Source organism: Phocoena sinus, chromosome 3 (assembly GCF_008692025.1).
Source record: "Phocoena sinus isolate mPhoSin1 chromosome 3, mPhoSin1.pri, whole genome shotgun sequence".
Taxonomy (NCBI): domain Eukaryota; kingdom Metazoa; phylum Chordata; class Mammalia; order Artiodactyla; family Phocoenidae; genus Phocoena; species Phocoena sinus.
In genome coordinates, this window is record NC_045765.1 from 47,236,837 (window position 1) to 47,260,477 (window position 23,641).

Below are 23,641 nucleotides of genomic sequence, written 5' to 3' on the forward strand. Positions count from 1 at the left end.
CAGCAGAAGAAGCAGGCAGACAGTCTGATCCCCCAGACTCAAAGTTCCAGTCTTTTATTTGTCCTTTAGGAACTGTGGTAGACAGTGGAAAAAAGCCACACAAGGAAATTGGTTTGACCTTAATTATATGTGCACATTGAGAAATAGAGGTGCATTCGGATTAGAATAAGTCATGCGTACTGACTTGATCTTGCACTTGAGCGTGTTGAAACATGGACATATCTGAGGCTGGTGGTGCAATTAAAGAGCCCCTGAGAATATGTTTTGTCCAGAGCTACAAGGTTAGGCATTCCAAACTGTGCAAAGTTAGCTATCTGGGGTTCTTTCTGCAAGCAGTACAAAATAATAGAAAGATCCCAGAGTTCCCACCCTGAGGATGCATTGCTTTATGTCCTTTATGTCCTTGTCAAGACACTGTCCTCCCTGCAATTAAGTTTTTTCATCTGCCTGCTATTTTCACAATTTTTACCCATATCAACATTCTGCCCATGCTATTATTTATTTACTATTTATCTTTAAATACATTTTTAATTTAAATAAATCTGTTTGTAAATGAAACTCTCTATTATGACCTTAAGTGAAAAATCATATAGAGAAGATGATTTTAAAATTAAATACAATGGGGCTTCCCTGGTGGCGCAGTGGTTGAGAGTCCGCCTGCCGATGCAGAGGACGCGGGTTCGTGCCCCGGGTCCGGGAGGATCCCGCATGCCGCGGAGCGGCTGGGCCCGTGAGCCATGGCCGCTGAGCCTGCGCGTCCGGAGCCTGTGCTCCGCGACGGGAGAGGCCACAACAGTGAGAGGCCCGCGTACCGCAAAAAAAAAATTAAATACAATGAAAACAAAACAAATTATTATTATTTGCATAACTTTTTTACTATTAAAATTTAATAATATTGTTTGCCAAAGTCTCTGAGTCAAAGGCCTGCTCTCCATTTTATTAGGTAGTAGAGAATTGTTAAAGGCCTGCTCTCCATTTTATTAGGTAGTAGAGAATTGTTAAAGTCAGAGTGGGGCCAAACTGAGTACGTCTCTTTGAAATGAGCAGAATGAGTGAAAGAAGTATTGGATCTCCTTACTGTGATTCAGATTGTTTAACGTTGTGCCTTTTTGTTTGGCATATCACCTGTGGAAAACATCCCATGTTTGGGAAATACTAGATCTTCCAGAGTCAATATTCTGTTCTGGTTGATAGTGATCTAAAGACAAATGAAGAAATTGGCCTAGGCCATCACCTTTTGAGCCATTGAATTTACTGATAAATTAGTACAAGTTTATGTGCTTACTGTTTCTAAACAGTTCAGTTAGTTTTTATCAGCTAATTGTAACCAAGCATTCTATTTTTTTCATCACATGAAAAACACCTTAAAAAAATATTTCTTTGTGCATCTCTTTACATTTTTTGCCACCTCATTTTCATGATTCATCACCAAGTCTGTTCTCTTTTCATCATCAGTGTCATAAAAGCCAACAAATACCCCTTGTCCACTTTGCTAAAATGGACTCTTTGCATGCTTGTCAGTGCTTCCTTTCTGATCCCTTGTGCAGAATCGCTGAATGTCTCATACTGCTAGCTCTGGCCCTTCCCACTCACTTGTCCTTTCTCTTACTGCCCCCTGTCTCCAGTGCTAAACTGTGCCTCAGGTGTGAGTAGAATAACTGGACATTCACCTCCTCAGGGAATCTTATACTCCCATGTGCCTAAGAATTATGTGAGAGCACTTTTTAAAAATGCAGATTTCTGCCCTCCCCATCCCACCCCTGCCCTCTCCCCACTCCCCACTCCCCACTCCCACTCTCTTGTCAGAGGTCTGATGTGGACCCTGGGAATCTGTATTTGCCATAAGTACCCAAGATAATTCTCATGCACACAGTCTCTGAACAATTTTGTGAAAGATGACTTAGCTAGTGATCTCTCTCATCTTTTCCTCTTTTTCCTTCTCCTCCTCCTCCTCCTTCTTCTTCTGGAACAAAGGAAATTGTAACTCTGTTTCATCAACCGTTGATATTAAACTTCATCACAAAACTCTTCCCACTGTACAAATGATTTCCATGTTTCCCAACGGACAGAATTCCTGATTTGGGAGGCAGAACACCTGATTTATAGCACTAGATCCACTGTTACCTAGCAATCAATCTATGCCCCTACATTGTACCTACTTTCCTTCCTTACAGGTTTGTGTTGAAGATTAAATGTGGAAAATGATACAAAAATGCTTCATAAATTGTAGAGGATTTTACTAAAACTATTAAAACAAGAAGCTGCATCTTAAGTCTGTTAAAATATCAGAGATTCTTTTTTAATGATGTTTTGCATCAGAAATTTTGAGCGGCTCTGCCAGTGTTTCTGATCAAGCATGTGTTTAAGGAAGGACGGTTGTGGTCTCGCTGCATTTTAAGTTGTGGCATCTCAGGTCTTCCCTATCCTATCCTAACGAGATACATTTAACAGCTTTGCAGTGTAACTTCACAGATTCAGAAATTGAGGTCTTTCAGATTCTTTAATCCAAATCCAAAAATTATCCTCCCTGTTTCCAGCAAAACCTCTTCCCTCCACACAGAATATAAAGTATCAGATACTAACAAAAGAATATTAAAGCCAAATTTGAAGCAATTACCCACAGCTTTGGAGAACAGTCCCACACACAGCTGGTACCCAATAAGAAGGTCTGTGTTTGTCACCCACCATCTCTGCTCCTTATAGAATCAGAATGTCAGAGCTGCAAGGGATCTTACAGATAATCCTCCTTGTTTAAAGAATGGGGAAAATGAGGCACAGGAAAGGGACTAAGTCCTCAGAGGCATGCATGGATGGAGGCTAAAAAGGCATTGGAATCCAGGTTCCTGTCTTCTGGTTTATTGTTCACATTGCTGAGTTAGTAGGGTGGCCTTGTGGTTGAAAGTGAAAGGGGCTCACTGAGTGTTAAAGCCGTGCCTCCTGACTGTGATTCATTGTATGGGTTGAGGTCTCTTGGGGTGCAGCATATTGCACCATGACTTTGTATCCTGAATGAAGACCTAAAAGGCAGATGATATTAAATTGTTAACTGTGAGCAATTAGACTAGTACAGGAGCGTAAACTGAGGCTGACACAGGCCAACCAGGACACAAGATCACCCTAGCATTATTCTCAAGTCTCCTTTTTCCCTACTTAAAGGGAGTTGGTTGTGAGTCCTTCATGGAGTTAAGAGGCTGGGCCATTTTCCTTTATTCATGACTTCTCTCCTTGGCAAGGGCTATATTGATGTTGTCTGAATAAAAAGGAGTGGTACCAGGCACCCAATAGCAATTCTGCAGAAATCTCAGTCTTTATTTGAATATTTGGAAGGATTATATGAGATAACCAATATAACATTTTGGAAACACTTCCCAAAGAGCCTCCTCCTTGATCCCCAACTGCTCTGGAGCCTTCCACTTACCCAACTCAATGCTTCACTTTAGCCCAGGTCTTCCTGCTTTGTCTTCCATCCTCTCTCCTCATTCTTCATTATGTTTATTCACTTAGCCCCTTCCTCTGCTCGCTCTACTTTCCTCCTGACTCTGCAGGTTCTTTTTCCTTTTCCACCTAGTCTCCCTGGTTCTGAATCACAGAAAATATATACACCTCTTGGCAAAGATGTTCTTTTAGTGAGTAAGAGGGGTTAGCAGGAAAGAGTCCCATATTAACGTCCCAGTTACATTGTGTTTCAGTAAGAGGAGGAGACACATCATACTGTAGGCTTCCCACGGGAAGAATAGATATAATATACACCCACATACATATTCCTTTTACCCTGAGTCCATCATAGTGGGACAAAAAGATGCTAGAGACAGCAGAACATGAACACTGGACTTAGTGGTGGTTCTCAAGATGATGAGTGACAGTGTATCAGGACAATTCAGAGCCCAGACTTTGGAATCAAAATTGTCTGGAATGTAAGTCTGATTCTGCCATTTATTAACTGAGTAAATTTGAGCAAATTATTTAAACTGAAACTCAGTTTCCTTGTCTGTTAAGTGGGTTTAAAATACATGAATTAATGGATATAACACACTTAGCCCAGTGCCTGGCACACAGGTGCTGCCCTAATGGGTGGTGATTTTTATTCTTGCTAATAATGATAATAATAAGTATGATACAAAGGGAATTTGGCCAGTGAGAAATGAGAAACCCTTCCTCTCTCCCTCCCTCCCTCCGTCCCTCCCTCCCTTCTTTCCTTCCTTCCTTCCTTCCTTCCTTCCTTTCTTCCTTCCTTCCTTCCTTCCTTCCTTCCTTCTCTCCTTCTCTCCTTCCTTTCTTCCTTTCTATTCATTCATTCTTTCTTTTAATAGATATGTTCAGTGAATAAAACGGATAAAAATGTGGGGCATATGTAAAGACATTAGGCCACATCTTGAGTTTTCTAGAGAGCTTATACTTGAAGAATGTCATGTGGAAAATCTGGCAGAAGGAATGTATAACCAAAGATGAATCAAAAGGTATGTTTAGAGCAAGTAGAAAACCCAGAAATAGCTCTCATTATTTAGGGACGAAATCTTGCATATTCTGCTTTAGTAAGAATAATCTTGCAACTGGAAAGAAGAGAACATCACAGGGAAAAAGTTGTTGCCTGGGATTGATGGAAAACTTTTAACTGTCTCTGAGCCAAGATGTATTATTTCTCACGGGATTAAAGGAACTGGTTGATAAGACCTCTGACTGGAGCTCTTTTGTGGACTCAGGATATGATGGCAGCCTGGAGACCAGTAAATATTGTCCCAGTTCTTAAAGAAAGATTAAAGCTCGACTGCAGAAACTATAGACTCATAGCTTGAAATAGACCTTATCAAAATTCAAAGACAGTTATTATACAAATGATTTGTATGCAAGAGTCAGTGTTGTTTCATTAAAAAATAATTCATGCCAACTAATTTCATTATCTATTAGGACAGATTTACTGCTTGACAGAGACATTTCAGCAAAGCATTACACAAAACCTTCCATGGGTGGGTCCATTCTCAGGCACACGGATTGTTACCTGTCTGCTGGGAAGGCAGTCTGTGGTGAGGTACCACAATTCTCTGGTTTAGCCCTCTTCAATCAGTAGTTTTTTCTCTTGACTGAAGATTGAAGATCTAAGAAGCAAATGATACTAAACTGAAAAATCTAGGTAGCAATAGATTATCTGATCTTCCTATATGTTGGTAAAATCCTTAAAGTCTAGCTTGAGTCAGTGCTAGATAATCCTATCTTGAATGTTGAAATTGTTATGATTTAGAATGATCTCAATTGATTAAAATGATACCAAATCAATAAAGTGAAATTAAACTGAGAAACGTGTCCTATATTTTGGCTAAATGAATGAATGAATGAGTGAATAAATAAATAAATAAAATAAACTGTACCAATGTAATAAAGAACCACAAGAATTGACAGCTCTTTGTATCAAAAAGATAAAAGTTGGCAATGAGTTTAACATATAAGCCAATAGCATATTACCATTGTCAGAAACGAACTTAATGTTGACTGCATTCATAGAAGTAAACTAAATTGATGATGAAAAGTATGTGACATAAATCAGGCTGACTGTGTAAATTTGGGCTCTTTCCTGGTACTATATTTCAAGAGAGATAATTATAATAAGGATTGTGTTTAGAGGACAGTGCCCATTATGGGCAATAATCTGGAAACCATAATATATAATGAAATATTAAAGAAAATGGAAATGTGTAGCCTGGAGAAGAGAAAACTTGGAGGATATAATTAGTGGAGGGAAGAATTTTGAGTGGGCCTGGAGGGCATAGTAGTTCCACAGGGTAGAAGCTGTAGGAAGGCTGATTTTGGCAGAACATTAATAAGCTCTCGCCAGTAACTAAAGTTGCTCAAAAATAATATGGCCTGGCCGGTCAGTGGAGATTCCTAAGCAGGGGCTAAACAACCACCCATCTGCATGGCACAAGGGGCTTTCCTGCAGTGGGTGGGCTCTTTCACCAGCCTATCTGTCCATTCCAACTCTGAGGTTCTGTGATCTTCTCCCCTCTCTAGGGATGCAGTGGAGTGTGGTGGCCAATGGGAGAGTCAGTCCCACCCCCCAACAACTTCTTCTTTGGTGGCTGCTCAGCCCAGTGACACTTAGACCCCTGGGGCAGTGACCCTGAAGACAGCCATCCCTCCAAGAGAGGGCCAGGTCCTAAGCTGCTGCTCGTGCCTGACTGCACCCGGTATTCTCTTCACCCAGCATTCCATCCATTGGTGCAGGCACCCCATGCCCATTGGGCTTTTCCTCCAGGATTCCAGCAGGTGTCAGGGGACAGGAGGGCTCCCTTGTTCACTGGGGATTCTCCTCCAGAGATCCCCCTTGAAGGGATCTTTTTATTTCCTAGCACTCCCTCTTCCTGGCTTCATAGTCACCCTGGCCTCATAGTCTCTGTTGTCCCCAGTATATCCCCTTACTGTGCCTGGTTTGTCTCACTCATGTTTCAAACACAATCACTCACTGTGTCCTATCTCAGTCATAGATGTCTGCAAATATTCCTTCTTTGCTGTGCCTGCTCACATAACACTGTCAAAACACATCCTCCCTGCACCTGCCTTGGTCAGAGTTGCGTTCCAAAAGCGTGCATCTCTTGCTTGTTTGTGTCTGTCACAGCCATGTTCAAACTACTCACCAGCTCATCTGTGTCCTGCTCTGTGCCAGATACTAATACACGTTCCTCCCAGAATGTGGGTCCAAATGTGCATCCTCCTGGCCAGCCCCCCATACCAGTCACAGACTTCCACTTGCTTTACCTTATGTCCATATCAGTCCTTCTCTTCAGGACATGCTCCATTTATTCACCACGGAAGAAACAGGGCAAAGATCCTTCAGAGGAAAACAGTCTCTGCAGCAACCTCGGAGGGAAGCTGAAGACAGCTCCCTACCAGTGCCATGGCCTCAGGCCCTCCTGCTGTGAAATGCTCGCTTTCCTGGAACAAATCCTCTCCTAAAACGCCTTGGGCAGGGCTGGCGGCATCATAGTGTTTATTGAAAGACTTTGGAATCTTTCGCACGAGCTTGTAGCAAAGCCCATGGTACCAATTTATAACCCTTGAATCTGGCCTTGCTGCTCCCAAAGGAGAGAACAATTGGAGGCGCACACTGCCGAGACTTGTCACTCACTGCAGTTTCCCCAGGTGGAGGAGGCAGAACCAAGCAGCGCTTGGGGTGGAAAGCAGTGCTTGACTTCAAGTCAGAGGACCTGAATTCCAGCCCTGGCTCCACTCCTAACGTGGGAGATCATGACCTATGCCCTTCCATCCCTGGACCTCACTTTCTGCATCTGTCAACTGAAGTTTGGACCAGAGGATCTCTAAGATTCCGTTCTGTTTCTGTGACAACAGGATGCTGCCATAGCCATCAGCTACCTCAGAAAGGTGTGACCTGCCTGCCTTTTGACTTTGTTTTAGAGGAACTAGCCACGTCATTTGGGCCTTCTAGACCCTTGACCTTGCCAGCTTTGCCCTTCAGATAAACCTGGATGTCTTTCATTCAAAGCTAAGTTCATGGCTCTTGCCACCTGCCCCAGAGTGAAGGTCCCAGGGAGGTAAACGCCACCACATCCTAGAGCCATGTGAGGTTTCAACTTTGGTCTTGGCTGTGATTTGATAGCATCTCATGACTTCATCATACTGTCCTTGTTCCTGCTGCTTAAGAAGTCAGGTGTCATTTCCATTGATGTTTACTTTAGTTCTGGAATTGCACCAGACTGGAAAGAGACTTGGAATGAGGAAGAGAAGATTGACCCAAACAATCCAAATACAAAAAAAAAAAAAAAAAAAAAATTATGTGCCCTGCAAAGGCTTACAATTTTGTTGTGGAGAAAGTCATTCCTTAGGGAAGGGGAAAAGCCTCTAATGAGAAATGTGACTCGGAACTCCCAAATGCTGTTGAGAAAGACTGCGCCACGCTGAAATGCTCCTGGTGTAGGCTGGGGCTCTCTCTGGTCAGTGGAGCAGATTCATCTGGGGACCTATTCTCGTCATATATGAAGAAAGTTTATTTAAGTCCTTACTTGCACATTGACTCTGGATGGACCAATCCCCTGTGCTTTTTTAAGTCACTGTTCCTCTGCCGTTAATGAGATTGGGGCATAGGAGGCAACCACCTTTTTGAGGATGATGCTTCTCTAATACAAAGGAGGGAGCAGCAAGGCATTGAGCCCCAAGGCCCTGAACCTGGCAGTGAGACTCACACTATCTGTCTGGCGGCTGCACACGCTGTTCACAACCTCTGTGAGCACACAGTAAGGATGGGTGCAGCAGAGAAGCAGCTAAATCAATTGCTGACTTACTGTGTGACCCTGAACTAATAACTGGACCTCTCTGGCCTCAGAAACAATCTCTCCTGCCTACTTCATGAAGTTGCTGTGGAGAAAAATAAGATAATTTTTGTGAAGATGTTCTGTAAATCATAAAATGACATTCTGTTTATTATGACTTTGGGTTACTGTGGATGCTCCTGGGCGCTCAAGGACTAAGAATTTCTTCACCAAGGGGTGGACCAATTTAGAGAGTGAGCTTTCTATGTTGAAAAATAATACCAAGGGATCATCTTTTTGGGGTCCATTCTTCCAAATTCACCCCTCTGCATCTAGTTATTCTAGGTTACCCAAAACACACAAACATTGAAAATTTATACATCACAAACACTCTTATTTGAGGGGATTTTGTTGTTCTCAAAGAGGTGGATGGAGAGAGATGGGGACTACAGACTAACTTTGGTGAGAATGAGTATAATTTTTCATGTAACTTCAAAGTCACATGGAATAAATTCAAATGCCTTTTTGCCATGAAAACATTTATTTAGAGGAAAAAGACTTGGGTCATCGAAATTATCCCCACCCTCTCTCTCTCTCTCTCTCTCTGTAGAATCCCCTGTGAAAAGAACCCTCCAACATAAATCAGATCGTGAATGACCAGCTAACAAGAATGTTACATGAAGAGTCTACTAAGATACTGAACCAGATAATTTTGAGATTTTTTTTCCCTAATCTGATAGTCTATGTAAATTATTGTTAATTATCGTTTAGTGTTATTTAGCTAACACTTTAATTTTGTTTACAGTTTTAATAAAGCAGAATTACAAGTGGGGCCACTCATACAGTTTCTAGCAAACTGAGTCCCTTTGTGTAATCAACATATAAAGTACATGTGTGCCCATTATACAGAACATGGAACTTAATTATATAACTCAAAGGCTTACAAGTTTTAATGATGGTTGTAGTTTTGGTTTTATGAAATTGTTAGTTATGCTTCTGATTTATTTGAAGCTAAAGTTTTGAAGTACTAGGACCCCTGATTCTAATTTGTTTCTATGGAAAACACCCTTGGCTTTACAATAATACACTTTTTGATGCGGTTTCCCAGAATGTGTTCTAGGAAAAACAGGAGCCTACAAAGACTTGTTTTTTTCATTGATAAAGTCTCTCTATTTATTGATAAACGTTAATAAATTACACATGTTTATATTTGTGCATTCTGTGCGTGTTTAAGAAATTATATATGGAGGGAAATATAAAGTCTTAAAACTATTAAGGGAATTTTGAGTACACAATAAAATGCCAAAGTCAATTCCATGCCTCAGTTCTGTGCAGCTTCTCTGTAATCTCTGTAGCCCAACTCATCCCTCAGAAGCTTTGGGCGTTTGAAGCTGGAGAATTTTTCGTCTCCAGTATCAGGTTCTCCTCAAGGTAAAGAAAGAAGTCCAGGACTCCTAGATAATGTAATTCTACCTGTCTGTCTGTCTGCCACCTTCGTCAGCCTCAAGTGCTAGGACAGATCTCTTACATGGGTGATCCCAAGAGCAGGTGATGTGGTAACATTCAACCCAGCCACACTCAGGGCATATGCCATAGGAGCCATTCAAGTCAGCTTGACAGTTGTACTCTCTATTCAGAGGTCTTGAATTGAGGTTATTAAGCATGTGCCTCCTTTTTCTGGTGTCATGAACAACCCAGGATTCTGGAGTCCAACTCCCTTGCCATGGAGCTCCTGGGATTTTAGGCCTGGAGTACATGTCAGTGAAATCCAGGTCCCAACTCTTCTGAGTATGGGGCAATGGAAGGACCTCTATGAGCAGTCAGGGGCAGGGTACTCACCCCAGTTCTTCTGTTCAGTCCTTGGGGCCACCATCAGCTCACATATGAAATGAAGAGAGTGGACAAGAATTAGGTTTCAAATCCAAATACTTTCTTCATACACAAATTCACCTGGAACTCCACTGCAATAGGTCGGAGCAGGTGGATCTGGGTCCCTCATCTCTACTCATTTTAAGCCATCCAAAAGCCCTAGGCAGCTGACCAGGCACTCTCCACTGAAAGTCTGTGATGGTGCTTGGCTTCCCCTCTTTCTTAATTATTCTAAAAGCATCGTAAGACTTCTGTGAGCTATTTCTCCTGATGACTTTCCTCGGGCGGGATCATACCTGTCCACTTATTTACAGCACCTCTTCCTGCATACAGAAAATGCCTCATCTCCTGAAACATCCATCTAGAATGACAACCTGAGCCTTCACCTCCTGTGAAGTATCTGCTGTGTCAAGGCAGAGAACTAGACCTCAGAAACTCGACTAGCCTAGCCTTGGATGACTATACCCTTTTTTGTTTTCCTTCCAAATTGTCTTTCTTCACTTTGTAGCAGTCATTCTCTGGACCCATGCAAGGGGGAGGAATGAACACTGATTTAGTACTCACCATGTGCTAGGTGATTTCTGTGTGCTACGTAGTTTAATTCTGTCAATGTTCAGAGAAACATATTTTTCAAACACCTACTGTGTGCCAGGGCCTGTTGCCAGAGGTCCGTTAATAAATAAACTGATAAGATCTCTGCTCCCTCATTGGGAGCCAGAAAATAAACAAGGATATATATATATATATATATATATATATGAATTAGAGAAGTTTAGATACACACAAGTGCTATAAAGAACAAAAAAATATTGAGATGAGGCACGGGTGTGGACGTTATTTGGGACAGTCAGAAAAGCTTCAAGGCGGTCAGCCCCTGTGACAGGGGACAAGAATGTTGAAGAGGAGTCAGTCATGTGTTAATCTGGGGGAATATTGTGTCAGGCAAAGGGAACAGCAGATGCAAAGAATATGAGGCAGAAATGAGCTTGGTATGTGTGCGTGGCACTCAGTGAATGTGGGGAGAGTGGTAGGAGATGGAATCAGAGAAGTACGTAAAAACTGACAATCCTGTGGTAGCTTCAGTTACCATTCATCAGTTCCTTACTATGGGCCAGGCTTGGTGGGAAGCATTTTAAACGAAACCCTGCAAGGTAAGTATCATTTTCCCATCACGTGGAAGTTAACCTGGAATATCCCCAAGAACAGAGATTACTTGGAGCCAGAAATGGGGAAATGGAACCCAGGCCCTGCCAAGTCCAGCCTTTCTCCCCAGAAAGGCTGAGGGGACTTGACCCACCTGAGGCCTGTTCCTTTTAGTACCAAGAACCATCCTTGAAACAGATGAGTTCTCTACTTGTCTTTTTCCTTTTGCTTCCCTTCTTTCTCCGTGGAGTGTTGGCTATCTGTAAACAAATGAAGATGCATTTATACAGTGATTCTTCATTGATTTTACATATGCTAATTCCAATAGCACCTAATTGGGAATAAAAATCAATTCTTGACTAGTCAGAAAGTGATTTCCTATAAAACTATTCATTTCATCAGAAATTAGAGGAAATTCAATCTGGTTATATAATCAGTAGATTTTCCTCGTGCACTTTTTTATCTCCATCCTTCTACAGCTGATGCTATCTTCATCTGGACTGGGGAGTTAGGCTGTAAAACACAACTTTGAGCATGACATTTCCTGGATCAAAACCTCCAAAGGACTCCTTATTGCCAACCAGATCTGGGCTGTCCGTAGTTTTCTAAGTCTACTATTTAGAGTTTCGCCTCTGGTTATTCCTCTTTATCCTTACAAAGCAGGCAGTCTGCTCCGTGTTCCCCTCACTTGCTCTTTGCATTTTCACCTTCAGTTTATTAGTCCTTCTGTTCTTTCCTTTGGGCGTACGTCTCCCAGCATCTCTTACATGGTCTATCTCAAATGCCACCTTCTACTTGAAGTCTTTTCCACCCTCTAAGACAGCATGAAGTTTTTTTTTTTTTAATCTATTCCAATCCCCAAAGTACTTTGTTTTCTGCTATGACATTTTCATATGCTTTTCAGCGTGGTTCATTAATGATGCCTATTCTGAACTTCCCTCCTGGATCCTGGATTTTGAGCTCCTTGAGAACAGGAGCCAATTCGTACCGATCATCTTTTTTTCCCCTTTTTCTTGTGCCCAACGCAGGTTTTTATACAATGAAGCTATCCAGTAAGTTCACTGAATTTACTTATTTGGAAGAACTTGGAGTTTTTGTTCACAGCATCTGCACTGCACCATCCTACTTAGCTCTTTCAGCCTTCCAGTCTCACTGCTGCTCTGCTCTTTAATACTCCATCCACTGCAAAAGCTGCAGCCTTCTGATAAGAAGAAAATCTTTCTGTGACAGTTTTGAATAAAATCAAGATGTTTATCATATTTCTCGCAAGTAGCAAAGGATTGCAGTTTTAAAGTACCATTATTTCCGTGATTTATGGCAAGTTTTTTCCCCCATTTTGATTCATGTCTGTCTATTGAGAAAGAACTTAAGCTTAAAGTTTTATATTTATAGAATGTGGTAGTGAAGTGTGAGTTACTTGTTGTTGTATAATCCTAGAGAACATTGGCTACCATTTCACCAATAATGGTATTTATTGACACAGCACAGAGCATGGAGTGAATGATGGGTGATGGTCCAGGCCATGGATGTGGAATGGACACAGTGGAGTTACTCAGGCTAGGGTATGATAGAGCATGCTCAAGCAACGTCAGGAAATGTGTCCTTTCTCCCCAGCGTCCTAACTTGCTGTATGACTTTGCACATGTTCCTGTCCCTCTCTGGCTTAAGTTTTGCATCTATAAATTGAGAAGCTTTTTGTGGTTAAGAGCTTGGGCTTTGTCATTAGATAGACATGGGTTTAGATTCAGGCTTTTCCAGTTACTAATTGTGTGTGACTTTGGAAAAGTTCTTGACTATCTGAGCCTCAGTTTCTTCTTAGCATAGGGATAACGATAGCCCATCCCGTAGAGTGTTGTTATGAAGATTCAGTGGATTAAAGCTTATAAACAGTGGAGCATAGTCCCTGTCATACACACTCACTGAAGTGTAGCTGTGACTATTATTACTCTGGATTCCATGACATTTGAAATTCCAAAGCTGCATGTAGAGACGTATGGAAAGGGTGTTGAGAAACCAGAGGTGGGAAAGTGGTGAAGGTGGCAGGCAGTGGTTATTTCTATGTCAGTTGTCTGATCCAGAAAAGGGCAGGCTATGAACACTATTCAGGAGAAGCTGGAAATGCTAAAATATTTGGTTACAGACTCAGAGAAGATTTACATGATGAGAGTGGTCAGGAAATGGAGTTTAGTTGATTCAGTGTCTTGTTACAGAACGCCTAAAATGTCTCTTTATTTTCTCCAATTCATGAATTTTCCAAGCAATAATGACACTTTGCCTTCTTTTTTTTTTTTTTTGCGGTACGCGGGCCTCTCACTGTCGTGGCCTCTCCCGTTGCGGAGCACAGGCTCCGGACGCGTAGGCTCAGCGGCCATGGCTCACGGGCCCAGCCGCTCCGCGGCATGTGGGTACTTCCTGGATCAGGGCACGAACCTGTGTCCCCTGCATTGGCAGGCGGACTCTCAACCACTGCACCACCAGGGAAGCCCGACACTTTCCCTTCTAAGATGGTAAAGGGACACAACTTTATTGAGCACCTGAGTTATGTCAATACTACTTTGACACTTGACATATCTTATAACGTTTAATTCTCAAAAAAGAGTATTGATTGTATTGAATCCTGGCTTCCTAAGTTGCCAGCTGTGTTTCTTTGGGCAAGTTAATTAACTTCTCTGAGCCTCAGTTTCTTTGTGAGTAAAATAGAGGTGTTAATGCTACCTAACTTATGAGGTTATATAATTTAAATAAAATTTTGCATATGATAACAATTACAACACCACCAGGCAGATAATTGGTATTTTATTATTATTTTCATTGTTATTTTATATAATAACCCCATGTTATGGATAAGTAAAGTGAGGCTTAAGGTGACTAAGTTTCTAACCCAGGTTACACAAGTAATTATGAGCAAAGCCAGGATACAAGCCTAGATTTGCCTATCCCGAGAGTTCATAGTCTTTTTTTCTGCCTGTGTAGAAGGTAGGAGACAGAACAATGTCATCCAACTTTGAAGAGACATTCCCTCCAAAATTAGAAGACATTTTATAATATGTGTGAGTATCCTGGTATCCTAAATGGAGCCTTGGATGAAAGGTCAGACATTATCTGTGCTTTTAAAAAACTTGGTTGAGATCAGATAATTTAATTTCAATTGAGTCTTTCTCAGTATTGAATGCCATTGGGGGGTTACGTCATTTTATTCCAGCCCTGGTCTCCTGAATTAGCATGATAATCATTAGGATATGGTCTTCTTGTCAGCAGGGTCCAAATGGGGGCCCATATGCCACTGCTTAATGATGAAATTCTTGGCCAGAACACAGACCCTCCTTCCCACCCCACATTCTTTCTCCAAAGCCTTATAGCCATCTCTCTTTATCATCCTCAGGAACTTGCCTTGGAGGAGACTGTGAGTCATCCATTCCTAAGGCTTTGTGAAAGGGAAGGGAAGCCAGGGATTCATAATTTCAAGTGAAAAAGCCCCTGGCTGACTGAGCCAAGGCACCATTTCTGGTGGACCTCTTGTACCAGCCGGCCAGAGAGTGGGCAGTTGGTCAAGGGGATGTGAGTCAGTGGAAGGAACCAGGAAAGAGTGGTTTTATCAGGGCTACCCTTATTACTGCATCTCCTCTCCTCAATGCAGAGCCTTCCGGAAACATTGAGCTTATAAAAGTAAAAGCCAAAGTCATTCCAGAATTCTGTCTCATCTAATAGCAGCCCTCTCAGTGGAGAGCAGTCTCTATTTATTTTCTAATTTTCTGGCATTTATTTGCTGTTTAAACCGTCCTTTGCAACTGATGGTTTTACTTGTGATAGCTTGTATAATGGGGGAAAAACACCATGGATTCTGATTCCGCCTTGAGTCCCTCACCAGCTGGGTGACTTCTGGAAAGTCACTTCCCCTCTGGGTCTCAAATTTCTCATAAAACATATGCCCTAGCCCCCCCTCACAGATACCAAACTTTGTTCACTTGACAAAGGTTTTTGTGCTACTGGAGGAGAGATAAGTCAAATTTTTTTCTTTGGCCTTTGATGGCTTCCACGTTAGTAGTCAGGAAAAGATATAGTCACAAAAACTAGAAAGCCAGGCAAAAAGTGGTAAGTCCAGTGAGGTTAATTAAGACACAGTATTCTAAAATGTATAGGAATGGGCAACAAATGCAAAGTAGTAGTATTCTTCTTCTAGTATTCCAGGTGGGAAGTCATCTCTGATTTCTTTACCTTTTATGCTTAAATTTAGTCTCCAAATTCTCTTCCTTTGAAAAGACTTAAATCTAGTCTTTTCTCCCAGTTTCGCTGCCGCCTCTCCCTGTTTCACTGCCGCCTCATCACCTTGCACTAGATAACTACCTTTATTATCTTCTAATTCTTTTCCTTTTACATCTGTATAGGTTAGTCTAGTTTTAAAATCACACATATGCACAAAACAACTAACGGAAAGAAAAACTAAATAACACCCCCCTAAAATGTTCTATACGCTGAAAATTTTCCACATTCAACAGCTCTACTCGAAAACTTAAAGTGAGTCCCAGTTGCTCATCCATATATTGTCCACACCCATAACACAATGCCCAACTCAGAGTGGAATGAGTAAAAATGAGCCAAGCAGCGCTTCCCTTTACAGCTCTTAGGTCCATATGTGATTTCTCCTTGCTCTGCAGCAGCAGCCCACTGTGCTTCTCTCCCACCACTTGCCATTAAAAGCCAAGGCCTAGTTCATGGACTGCCTTGTCTGTGAAGCCTAATCCAGCCCACCCTGGTCTAGGCCCACAGAACCTAATTCCCTGGGGCAACAGCCATAATCTCCAAGGAAGGATGCTCTCAGGCTCACAAACAAAAGAGAAGCATCCAAACTCGCTATCTCAGCATAAAACTATCACCAACAATAAACAGTACAAAGTAAAAAAACACCCTCTAATTGACAAAGACAAATGAGTCCATATAGACTGTATACTTGAGAGAGTATCTTAGGAGATAATGGAATGGCACAATCTTATTAAGCATACCAGGAATGTAAGGAATAAGTTTTATCAATATCATTATTACCCTAATCTTCATTCAAATAAATTTTTATTAAACACCCATTATGTGGCAGACATTGTGCTAGGTGCTAGTAATGAAAAACAAACAAAAAAAGCCTTGTTATGACAGTCTCTGTGGGCCTGATCTTGGGGGTAAAGATAAAACTGGAAAAGACCCTGTTGCTGCATTTTGTAGCTGCTTTTACCCTGCTGGTTACCCTGAGTGTTTGTCACTGCACCCAGCTTAGACAGGTGATTAATCTGGTGGGATTTTAGACCCAGACTCCTGTGCCAGTGGGGAACTGGTGAGCTGCTTTAGGATCCTACGTGGGTATCTTGAGAGCATAGCAAAGCATCATACTGACAGGGGTATCTGGAAAACCTAGCACTGATCACTACACACTGGCAAGTTTTCTCTTCCCCTTTTCCTCATCAGGTGCAGACCACACTGCAGCGGTTTTATTGTAGTTCTAACATTTAGGGTATAATAAAACTCTTTGAGAGTCTGATAAAATCTATGGCCTTCCCTCTAGAAATCTGGACAGAATTTTGAATACATTTCCAAGAAGTTCACTTATTCCCTGAAGTAAAAACCGAAGGTTAAAATAAAAATCCCTGCTTTATTATGAGATTGTATTGGTGGATACAACAATATTAACTTGATGAAGTCACAGACTTGTCCCTATTGTACTGTTTCTGGCTAGTGATGTATTTATTTCAAAGTCATAAATAAGTCTCCAAGTGCCATTGCTGTCAATAGAACAATTCATTGTGGAGATTATGTTTCTTTACATAATATCTTTTCTCCAAATAGTTCTATGGAAATTATCTCATAAATTGTTATAGATTCCCTATGAGCTAGATAAAAGAATATGTCATTGCCTTCGTTTACAGACTCAAACACCAGGTCTAGAGAGTTTGAGCAAATGGCTGAGATCTTGGTTAATCACTGAATCTAATCAGAAATCAGAATTATTTCACTCAATAGAGATATATGACATGCCTACTATGCTTCAGGCACTGTACTAGGCATTGGGTCTGCTAAGTCTCAACTGTTATCTTGTCCCCAAGTCTGTTCGAATAAGAAAAACCTATTCTCTGGAAATTGACTGGGCCTAACTCAGTGGTAATATCTTACATTTTAACAGCATACATGAAAGCAATAGAGCATGGGTTGACACACTTTCTGGAAGCAGACAAAACTGGATTAAAATCCTGATTTCAACTACTTAAGTACTTGAGCGTTAGTTTCCTTATCTGTAAAATTGAAATTATCTCTAGAGCAAGGGTCATTAAACTATGGTAGGCCACATCCAGCTGTCAGCCTATTTCTGTGTAACCCTTGAGGTAAGAATGGTTTTTACATTTGTAAAGGGGTTTAAAAAATCAACAACAATGAGAACTAAACCAGTCCCCCCCAAAAAACAAGAAGAATATGCAACAGAAATGGCATGTGGGCCCCAAATCTAAAATTCTTACATCTAGCCTTTTATAGAAAAAGTTTGCCAGCTTCTCTTCTAGAACCAGAATGCCTATGTTTGAATCCTTGTGGCCTGTTACCACCAGCTTGATCTTGAGCAGATTACCCAACTGCTGTATCCAATTTTTCTCATATGTCAGTTAGAGATGATAATAGTACCTATTTCACATGATGTAATGATTACTTACGTTAACATGCATAAAATGCTGACGCTGGAGGCTGGTAAATAGTAAACACTTAAGAAATGTTAGCTATTGTTATTAATATCATTATTACCATCATCACCAATTTTTCAAAAGATGTTTGTGGGTATTAAATGAGATTGTGTCTATTAAACACCCACTAGGGTGCATTTCTCATGATAGGCACTCAGTAAATGTCAGTTAACCTTGTTATTATTATCATCATCACCATAATCATTATAGTTTTCAAAGCTCTTTCATATACATCATCTCATTAAAAAGCTCCCAATAGCCCAGCGATTGGTGTTATGATCTCCCACTAATAAATGAGAAGCGGAAGCTCAAAGAAGTGAAGGGGTAGACACTGAGGCAGGAAGAGGCAGAATATAGAATAGTGTTAGATGTTGTGTCTGGACCAGTGCTTCCTCTTTCCACACCATGCTGCCGCTCCATCGGAACATCTGGGGATCTGTTGTTTGTTTTCTCCAAATGATATACTTTGAGTCCTGGGAGCCTGACAAGGCAGGCAGACACGACTGTGTTCTTCCCTGGCAGGGCTCTACAGACAGGAAGCTGGGATAATTGGATTCCAGCCATTCGATCTTAGGACTGCATTTGTAACCAGCCAACTGCTGATGACCAAGCCTAATGGAAAAAGCCCTGACCAAACAAACACAACGCCCCTGCAGGACCTCATTGTTAATGCTGCGGAGAGTGAAATTCATCAACAGCAGCCAGATCCCTTCTAATAGTTCCTATCCAGGGCAGACAGAGATGGCTTCAGAATGTGCTAGACCTTAGCCGGCCACTAGGGACAAGCAGAGGTCCCTGGAGTAGGGAAGTGTGAGGTAAGGAGCCAGGACATTTTTGACAGCAGAGCTGATGTGGTCAGATCAGAGCTGTATTTTATTTGGTTTTGGCCAAAGGCTAAAGCACATTTGAACAAAGTGTGCACTAAGAGTGATGTTAAAGCAAGTTGTTAAGATCATAGTGGTACAACCTTAGAGTGGGTTAATGACTATAAAAATAGGTGATCTTTCAAAGTTAGCTCATAGAAGGAGTCCCAGTCATTTCTAATCAGCTTCAGCTTAGAACAACTTTAGGTCAGATTTTTTTTAAGGTAGTAGATTCAAATAGATGCTGTTGTTGGGCAGTATGTAAAGTTGTGTTTCCCCATATTGTTGCTGCAAAAATAATGAAAATTACCCTTAAGAAGTTTCATCATTGCCCCTGATGTATAAGGCAGAATAAATGGAAGAACACTTTGTAGATAGGAATTTGCCATGCTAGGGGAAGCTGCCTTTGGTTATGACATTAAGCTTTGCTTAGAAACAGCTCTGAGACTTGGTCCTCAACTGTTGTCCAGGAGGCATAGAGACCTCAGTCTGAGGAAGAGGACTATATGACCTCCCTGCCCAGGGAGGACAGTGCTGTGGGTCCCTACCTTGGGTCAGATGTATGCATCTCTTCTAAGCCTATGGCAAATGATTTTAAGGTATTAACTCAGAATTTGTGGATAAGACCCTTTCTAGTAGCAAAGATTTCCTCCAAGAGTAACAGGGGTTGACCCAATCAGGAAAGCCAGAGTTCTTAGTCAAAGCAGGTGGCAGGAGCTGTCCAGGTGTTTGAAGCACTCTGAGCCGTTAACTAGGATCCCAGCTCTCTGCCTGACCTCTTCCCTCTATCTGCCACCAAGCCTTGTTTCTCTGGCTTTGAGTTTTCCTAACACCTGCTGCGAGGCAGTTGGCGAACGACCAACCAGTCCCCAGCCTGTCACATCCCCATCCAAACAACAGCCAAGTCAGCCTGCACAGTGCTGTTTCCTGGGTCTGTGACCTACCTCAGCTGTGTCCCAAGCTGCCAGGCCAAGACTCTGCCTGGACCGTGTTTGAATTTAAGGAAGATAAAACAGATCAGTTAGAGTGGTCTTCTACATTGTCTGGGCAGGGGAAAGGATGTGTGACTTCTTTCCATTCAAACTTTCACAATACCAACCTCCTGGGTTTGTGGTGAGTAAAAAATAAAATGATGATTGTCAAAGGCTTTGTAAGATCGTGGTCTGCAGTACAAATGTAAGGAACAATCTCTGTATATAAAAACATAGATTCCAACTAGGCGAGGTCTTACATGATCACTCCAGCCAGTACAAATTCAAACAGCCAGAGGTCACAGGAAAACTATTCAGCAGGGTTGACACAGACGGGACAGACAGTGAGGTCTTTAATACAAATTATAAAATTTATGAAAATCTAAATTTTTATTTTATAGTAATATTTTAAATTTCATCTTGTTTCTTCAATGTTTAACTTTAATCTCATCCCCCATGTTTAAATGTATTGCAGTGCAAAAAAAAAGTGTTTGTAAGACTTATATCTTCTGAGATTTTCATAAGGAAAGGCTTTTATCCCCCCCCAGAACTGCTCACTATTTCAGACATGTCTATAGCTTACCTACACGTTGCACTCCCAAAAGTTTGCTCATTAAACTCGTTAAGGGTTATATCCAAGAAAAACGATGTTGTTACTTGCATTTAAAAGGAAATATATAAATATGTAAGAGTAATTAAATTTTTAATTAAGTTATTATGAAGGTCTAACATATATGTGCCAAGTATTAGTTATTTGTAATAGTTTGTATTATCCTACATGTAATCCCAGCCCCCACACAGATTCTGGAAACCACTGAACTGTGGAAGACCCAGAGCCAAGGAGTGGTCTCAGTTCCTCTTGCACTAGAATGCATCACAGCTCCTAGTGTTTGAGTGGCCAGATACCAATTGTCTGATTTCCAGGAGAGCATATCATGCAAACAGACACCCAGATATTTAAATCTGTGATTATTTATAGCCCACTGAAAGTTTCTGAGTTTCTTTCTTAAATTTTCATGCCAGCATATGAGTTATTGAAATTGAAACTTTTCATAGAATAGTGTTTGGATGAGTGTTTAGAGAGTCTTATTCATGAAGGATATTAAGGCATGTCATCAGGCTAGTGAAGGGCTAGAGAGAACCAGTTGAAGGAAGAAAAAGTTGTGGGTCCATATCACTATGTAATCATGTAGTTAACTTAATGTTTGACTAGCACAGCACTGGCTAATATTTCATGAGCACCGTGCCAGGCATAATGAGCACATACGATCATGCCTCACCATAACTGGCTGAGGGAGGTACTGCTTTTATCTCTATGTCAGAGGAGGAAACTGAGGCATAGGGAGGTCCAAGATTGGGAGGCTTCTAAGTAATGGAGCTGAGATGAGAATTTTGGACACTTGACTCTCAACCACCATTGCTTGGCTAATGGTCAGTAAAATAATAACTGTGCTAGATGAATAAGTTATGGTTCCTTCCCACAAGAGGCTTGTAATTTATCTGGAAACCTTAAATGCATATACAGTTGTATTTAACAAGCCACAGTAAGGGCTGTCACAGGCAGTTTATATCATCAAATAAATTATAGAAGCAGGAAGTGCTATGTTTGTTTAAAAGAGGGAAAGGGAATAACATTGAGTTGGCCAGAGGTGGCTGTAAGGAGGAAGTGGCCAAACCCAACTACATTCTCAAAGATCCCTCAGCACAGACATATCATCGGAGGTTAGCTAAAGACGAGGGAAGAAGGGCAAAGAGGGTATGGTCTGTGCTTTTTAACCTTTATGGTGAATTATTTTAATCAGATTGCCCTTAAGGATTCTAACTCCAGGTTCCTGGTTTTCTATCTGGTCTCTTGCCTCATCTGAAGTAGAATTTGATGTTTTGATGAGAGAAGAAGTGGGCAGAGTAGGGAGAGCCTCTTAGAGCCTGGGGCCCTGAAGGTATGGAGAGGATATTTGGATGGGGTTTCCTAATACAATATCTCTGGGAAATATGAGGAGGCCATGCATGGCTTTTCCTTCTTGGAATGGGACCCAGAGCTCGAGAAGAGTTTCTTTGCTTGCCTGGTCCAGAATCTGGGGGCTAGGGAGGATGGGGGTGGTGAATAAGTTGCTCTAGCCTTTAGAAGGGAGGCTCTGAGGTCACGACGCTCAGTTTAAAGGTGTGTGCTTCTGAGTCAGAGGGCCTTGAGGTCGAGTCACGGTTTTCCCTCTTACTAACTAGATTATTTTGGTCACACTGCATTTACTAAGCCTCAGGTTCCACATTAGGAAATGAGGGTTAATAGTACCTACCTCACAAGGTTGGCAGAATATTATATATGGGGATATTGTATATGGGAATATTATATGGGATGATTCATGTAAGGATGGGGCCTGGCTAATGATGAGGAAGAGGAAGGGGAAGGAAAGAGGGTGGCTTTCTGTACATATCTTGGCCATGATACCATGAAAGGTAATTCAGAACACTTGGCTTTTGTTCTGCCTTAGATGCTAACTATTGAGTGCCCTTGGACAAATAACTTTCCTCTCTGTGCCTATTTTATGACTTGGTAAATTAAGGTAGTAACCTGCACTGTAAACCTCCCAAGAGTTTGTGCGACTCAAATGAGATTCTGGCTATAAAAGTTCTTTCCAGAGTTACAGTGTGGCATAACCATGTTATGCTCCCCCCCTTATCCCCCCCTAAAGGCACTTTGAGCCTAGTAGAATGCTTGCTTGGGCTAAGATCACCAATCCACTAACCTCTGTGTTTTCTTTCTTTCCCAACTTCTGCTTGGCTCTTCCTCATCTGTGGCTGTTTTCTGTTTCAACTAAAAGTGGCTGTTCCTCTGTCTCCAGCTTCCTCCTGCTCTTCTGCAATAGACCAGTTCCTGTCTAGCTCTGAACGTGCTCTGTAAGTCTGTCACTGTCTGTGTTGTGAGTCTGCCTGCATCTGTCCATTCCCTTCTTCCTACAAAATGCCCTTGGTTTCTGCTTATTCTTCTGTCCTCACTGGACTAGGTTGAGTCCAGTGGACACATCATATATCCTAGAAATATCACGGTTGTTGGCAGAGGCCTGCCGTGCCAAGAGAGTTCCTTCTGGACCTTGATTGCTGTTGATCTGAAGGCCAAAGGTTTGCATGGTTTGAGAGCTTTGTTTTGTTTTCTATTCCCTAATTTTTAATTTTGTTTGGGGCTTCTTCTTCCCTGTTCTGGGAGCATAGCCTTCCCAAGCCCTCTGGGAGATGAGCCCTTGACTGAGCTGAATTCAGCCAGTGTTACCGTGGTCCTCAGAGGCTCATCTGGGTTATCCCAGACCCCAGTTCATCCTGCATCTCCTTGGCTATAAGTGGTGAACTCCAACTTTCTCAAACAAATGATTGTGACTAAACTGATTTTTTTCCGTTTTTTAAGAAATGTTTTCGTTAGAAACACTTTTACATCTATAGAAAAATAATAGTACATAGCGTGCCTATATACCTTTCACACAGCTTCTCCCAATGCTAACGTTTTACATAGCTATGGAACATTTATCAAAAGCTAGAAAATTAACATTTATCCAATACTATTAAGTGAACTACAGACTTTATTTGGATTCCCCTAGTATCAAATCAGATTTTGAGTAACTTTGTTCAAAGTCATTATTTTGAATTTCCATTATTAAGTTATTTTACACTACAGTAATGGCCTTTAGGGCTGTTTGAAATATTTTCCTCTGCCCTATATGGCCCTGGTTGGTTTTGCTATGTTGATTTTGTTGACCTTCTTATGTTTCTTTTCTCTTTGCACATGTCAGCTATCATTTTTTCCTGCAATCAGTTTATCTACCACTAGCATTACGTATTTC

General features: G+C 41.5%; 1 protein-coding gene across 1 annotated transcript in view; it reads left to right on the top strand.

The window, feature by feature from the left end:
• The window catches only part of HTR4 (5-hydroxytryptamine receptor 4), a 162,251-nt gene extending 154,385 nt beyond the window's left edge, over positions 1 to 7,866 (top strand). The window contains exon 8 of the mRNA XM_032627113.1: positions 6,004 to 7,866. Coding sequence (XP_032483004.1) covers positions 6,004 to 6,094 — 91 coding nt within the window. The 3' untranslated portion in view covers positions 6,095 to 7,866. The remainder of the gene's footprint in view (positions 1 to 6,003) is intronic.
• The last annotated feature ends 15,775 nt before the right edge of the window (positions 7,867 to 23,641 follow it).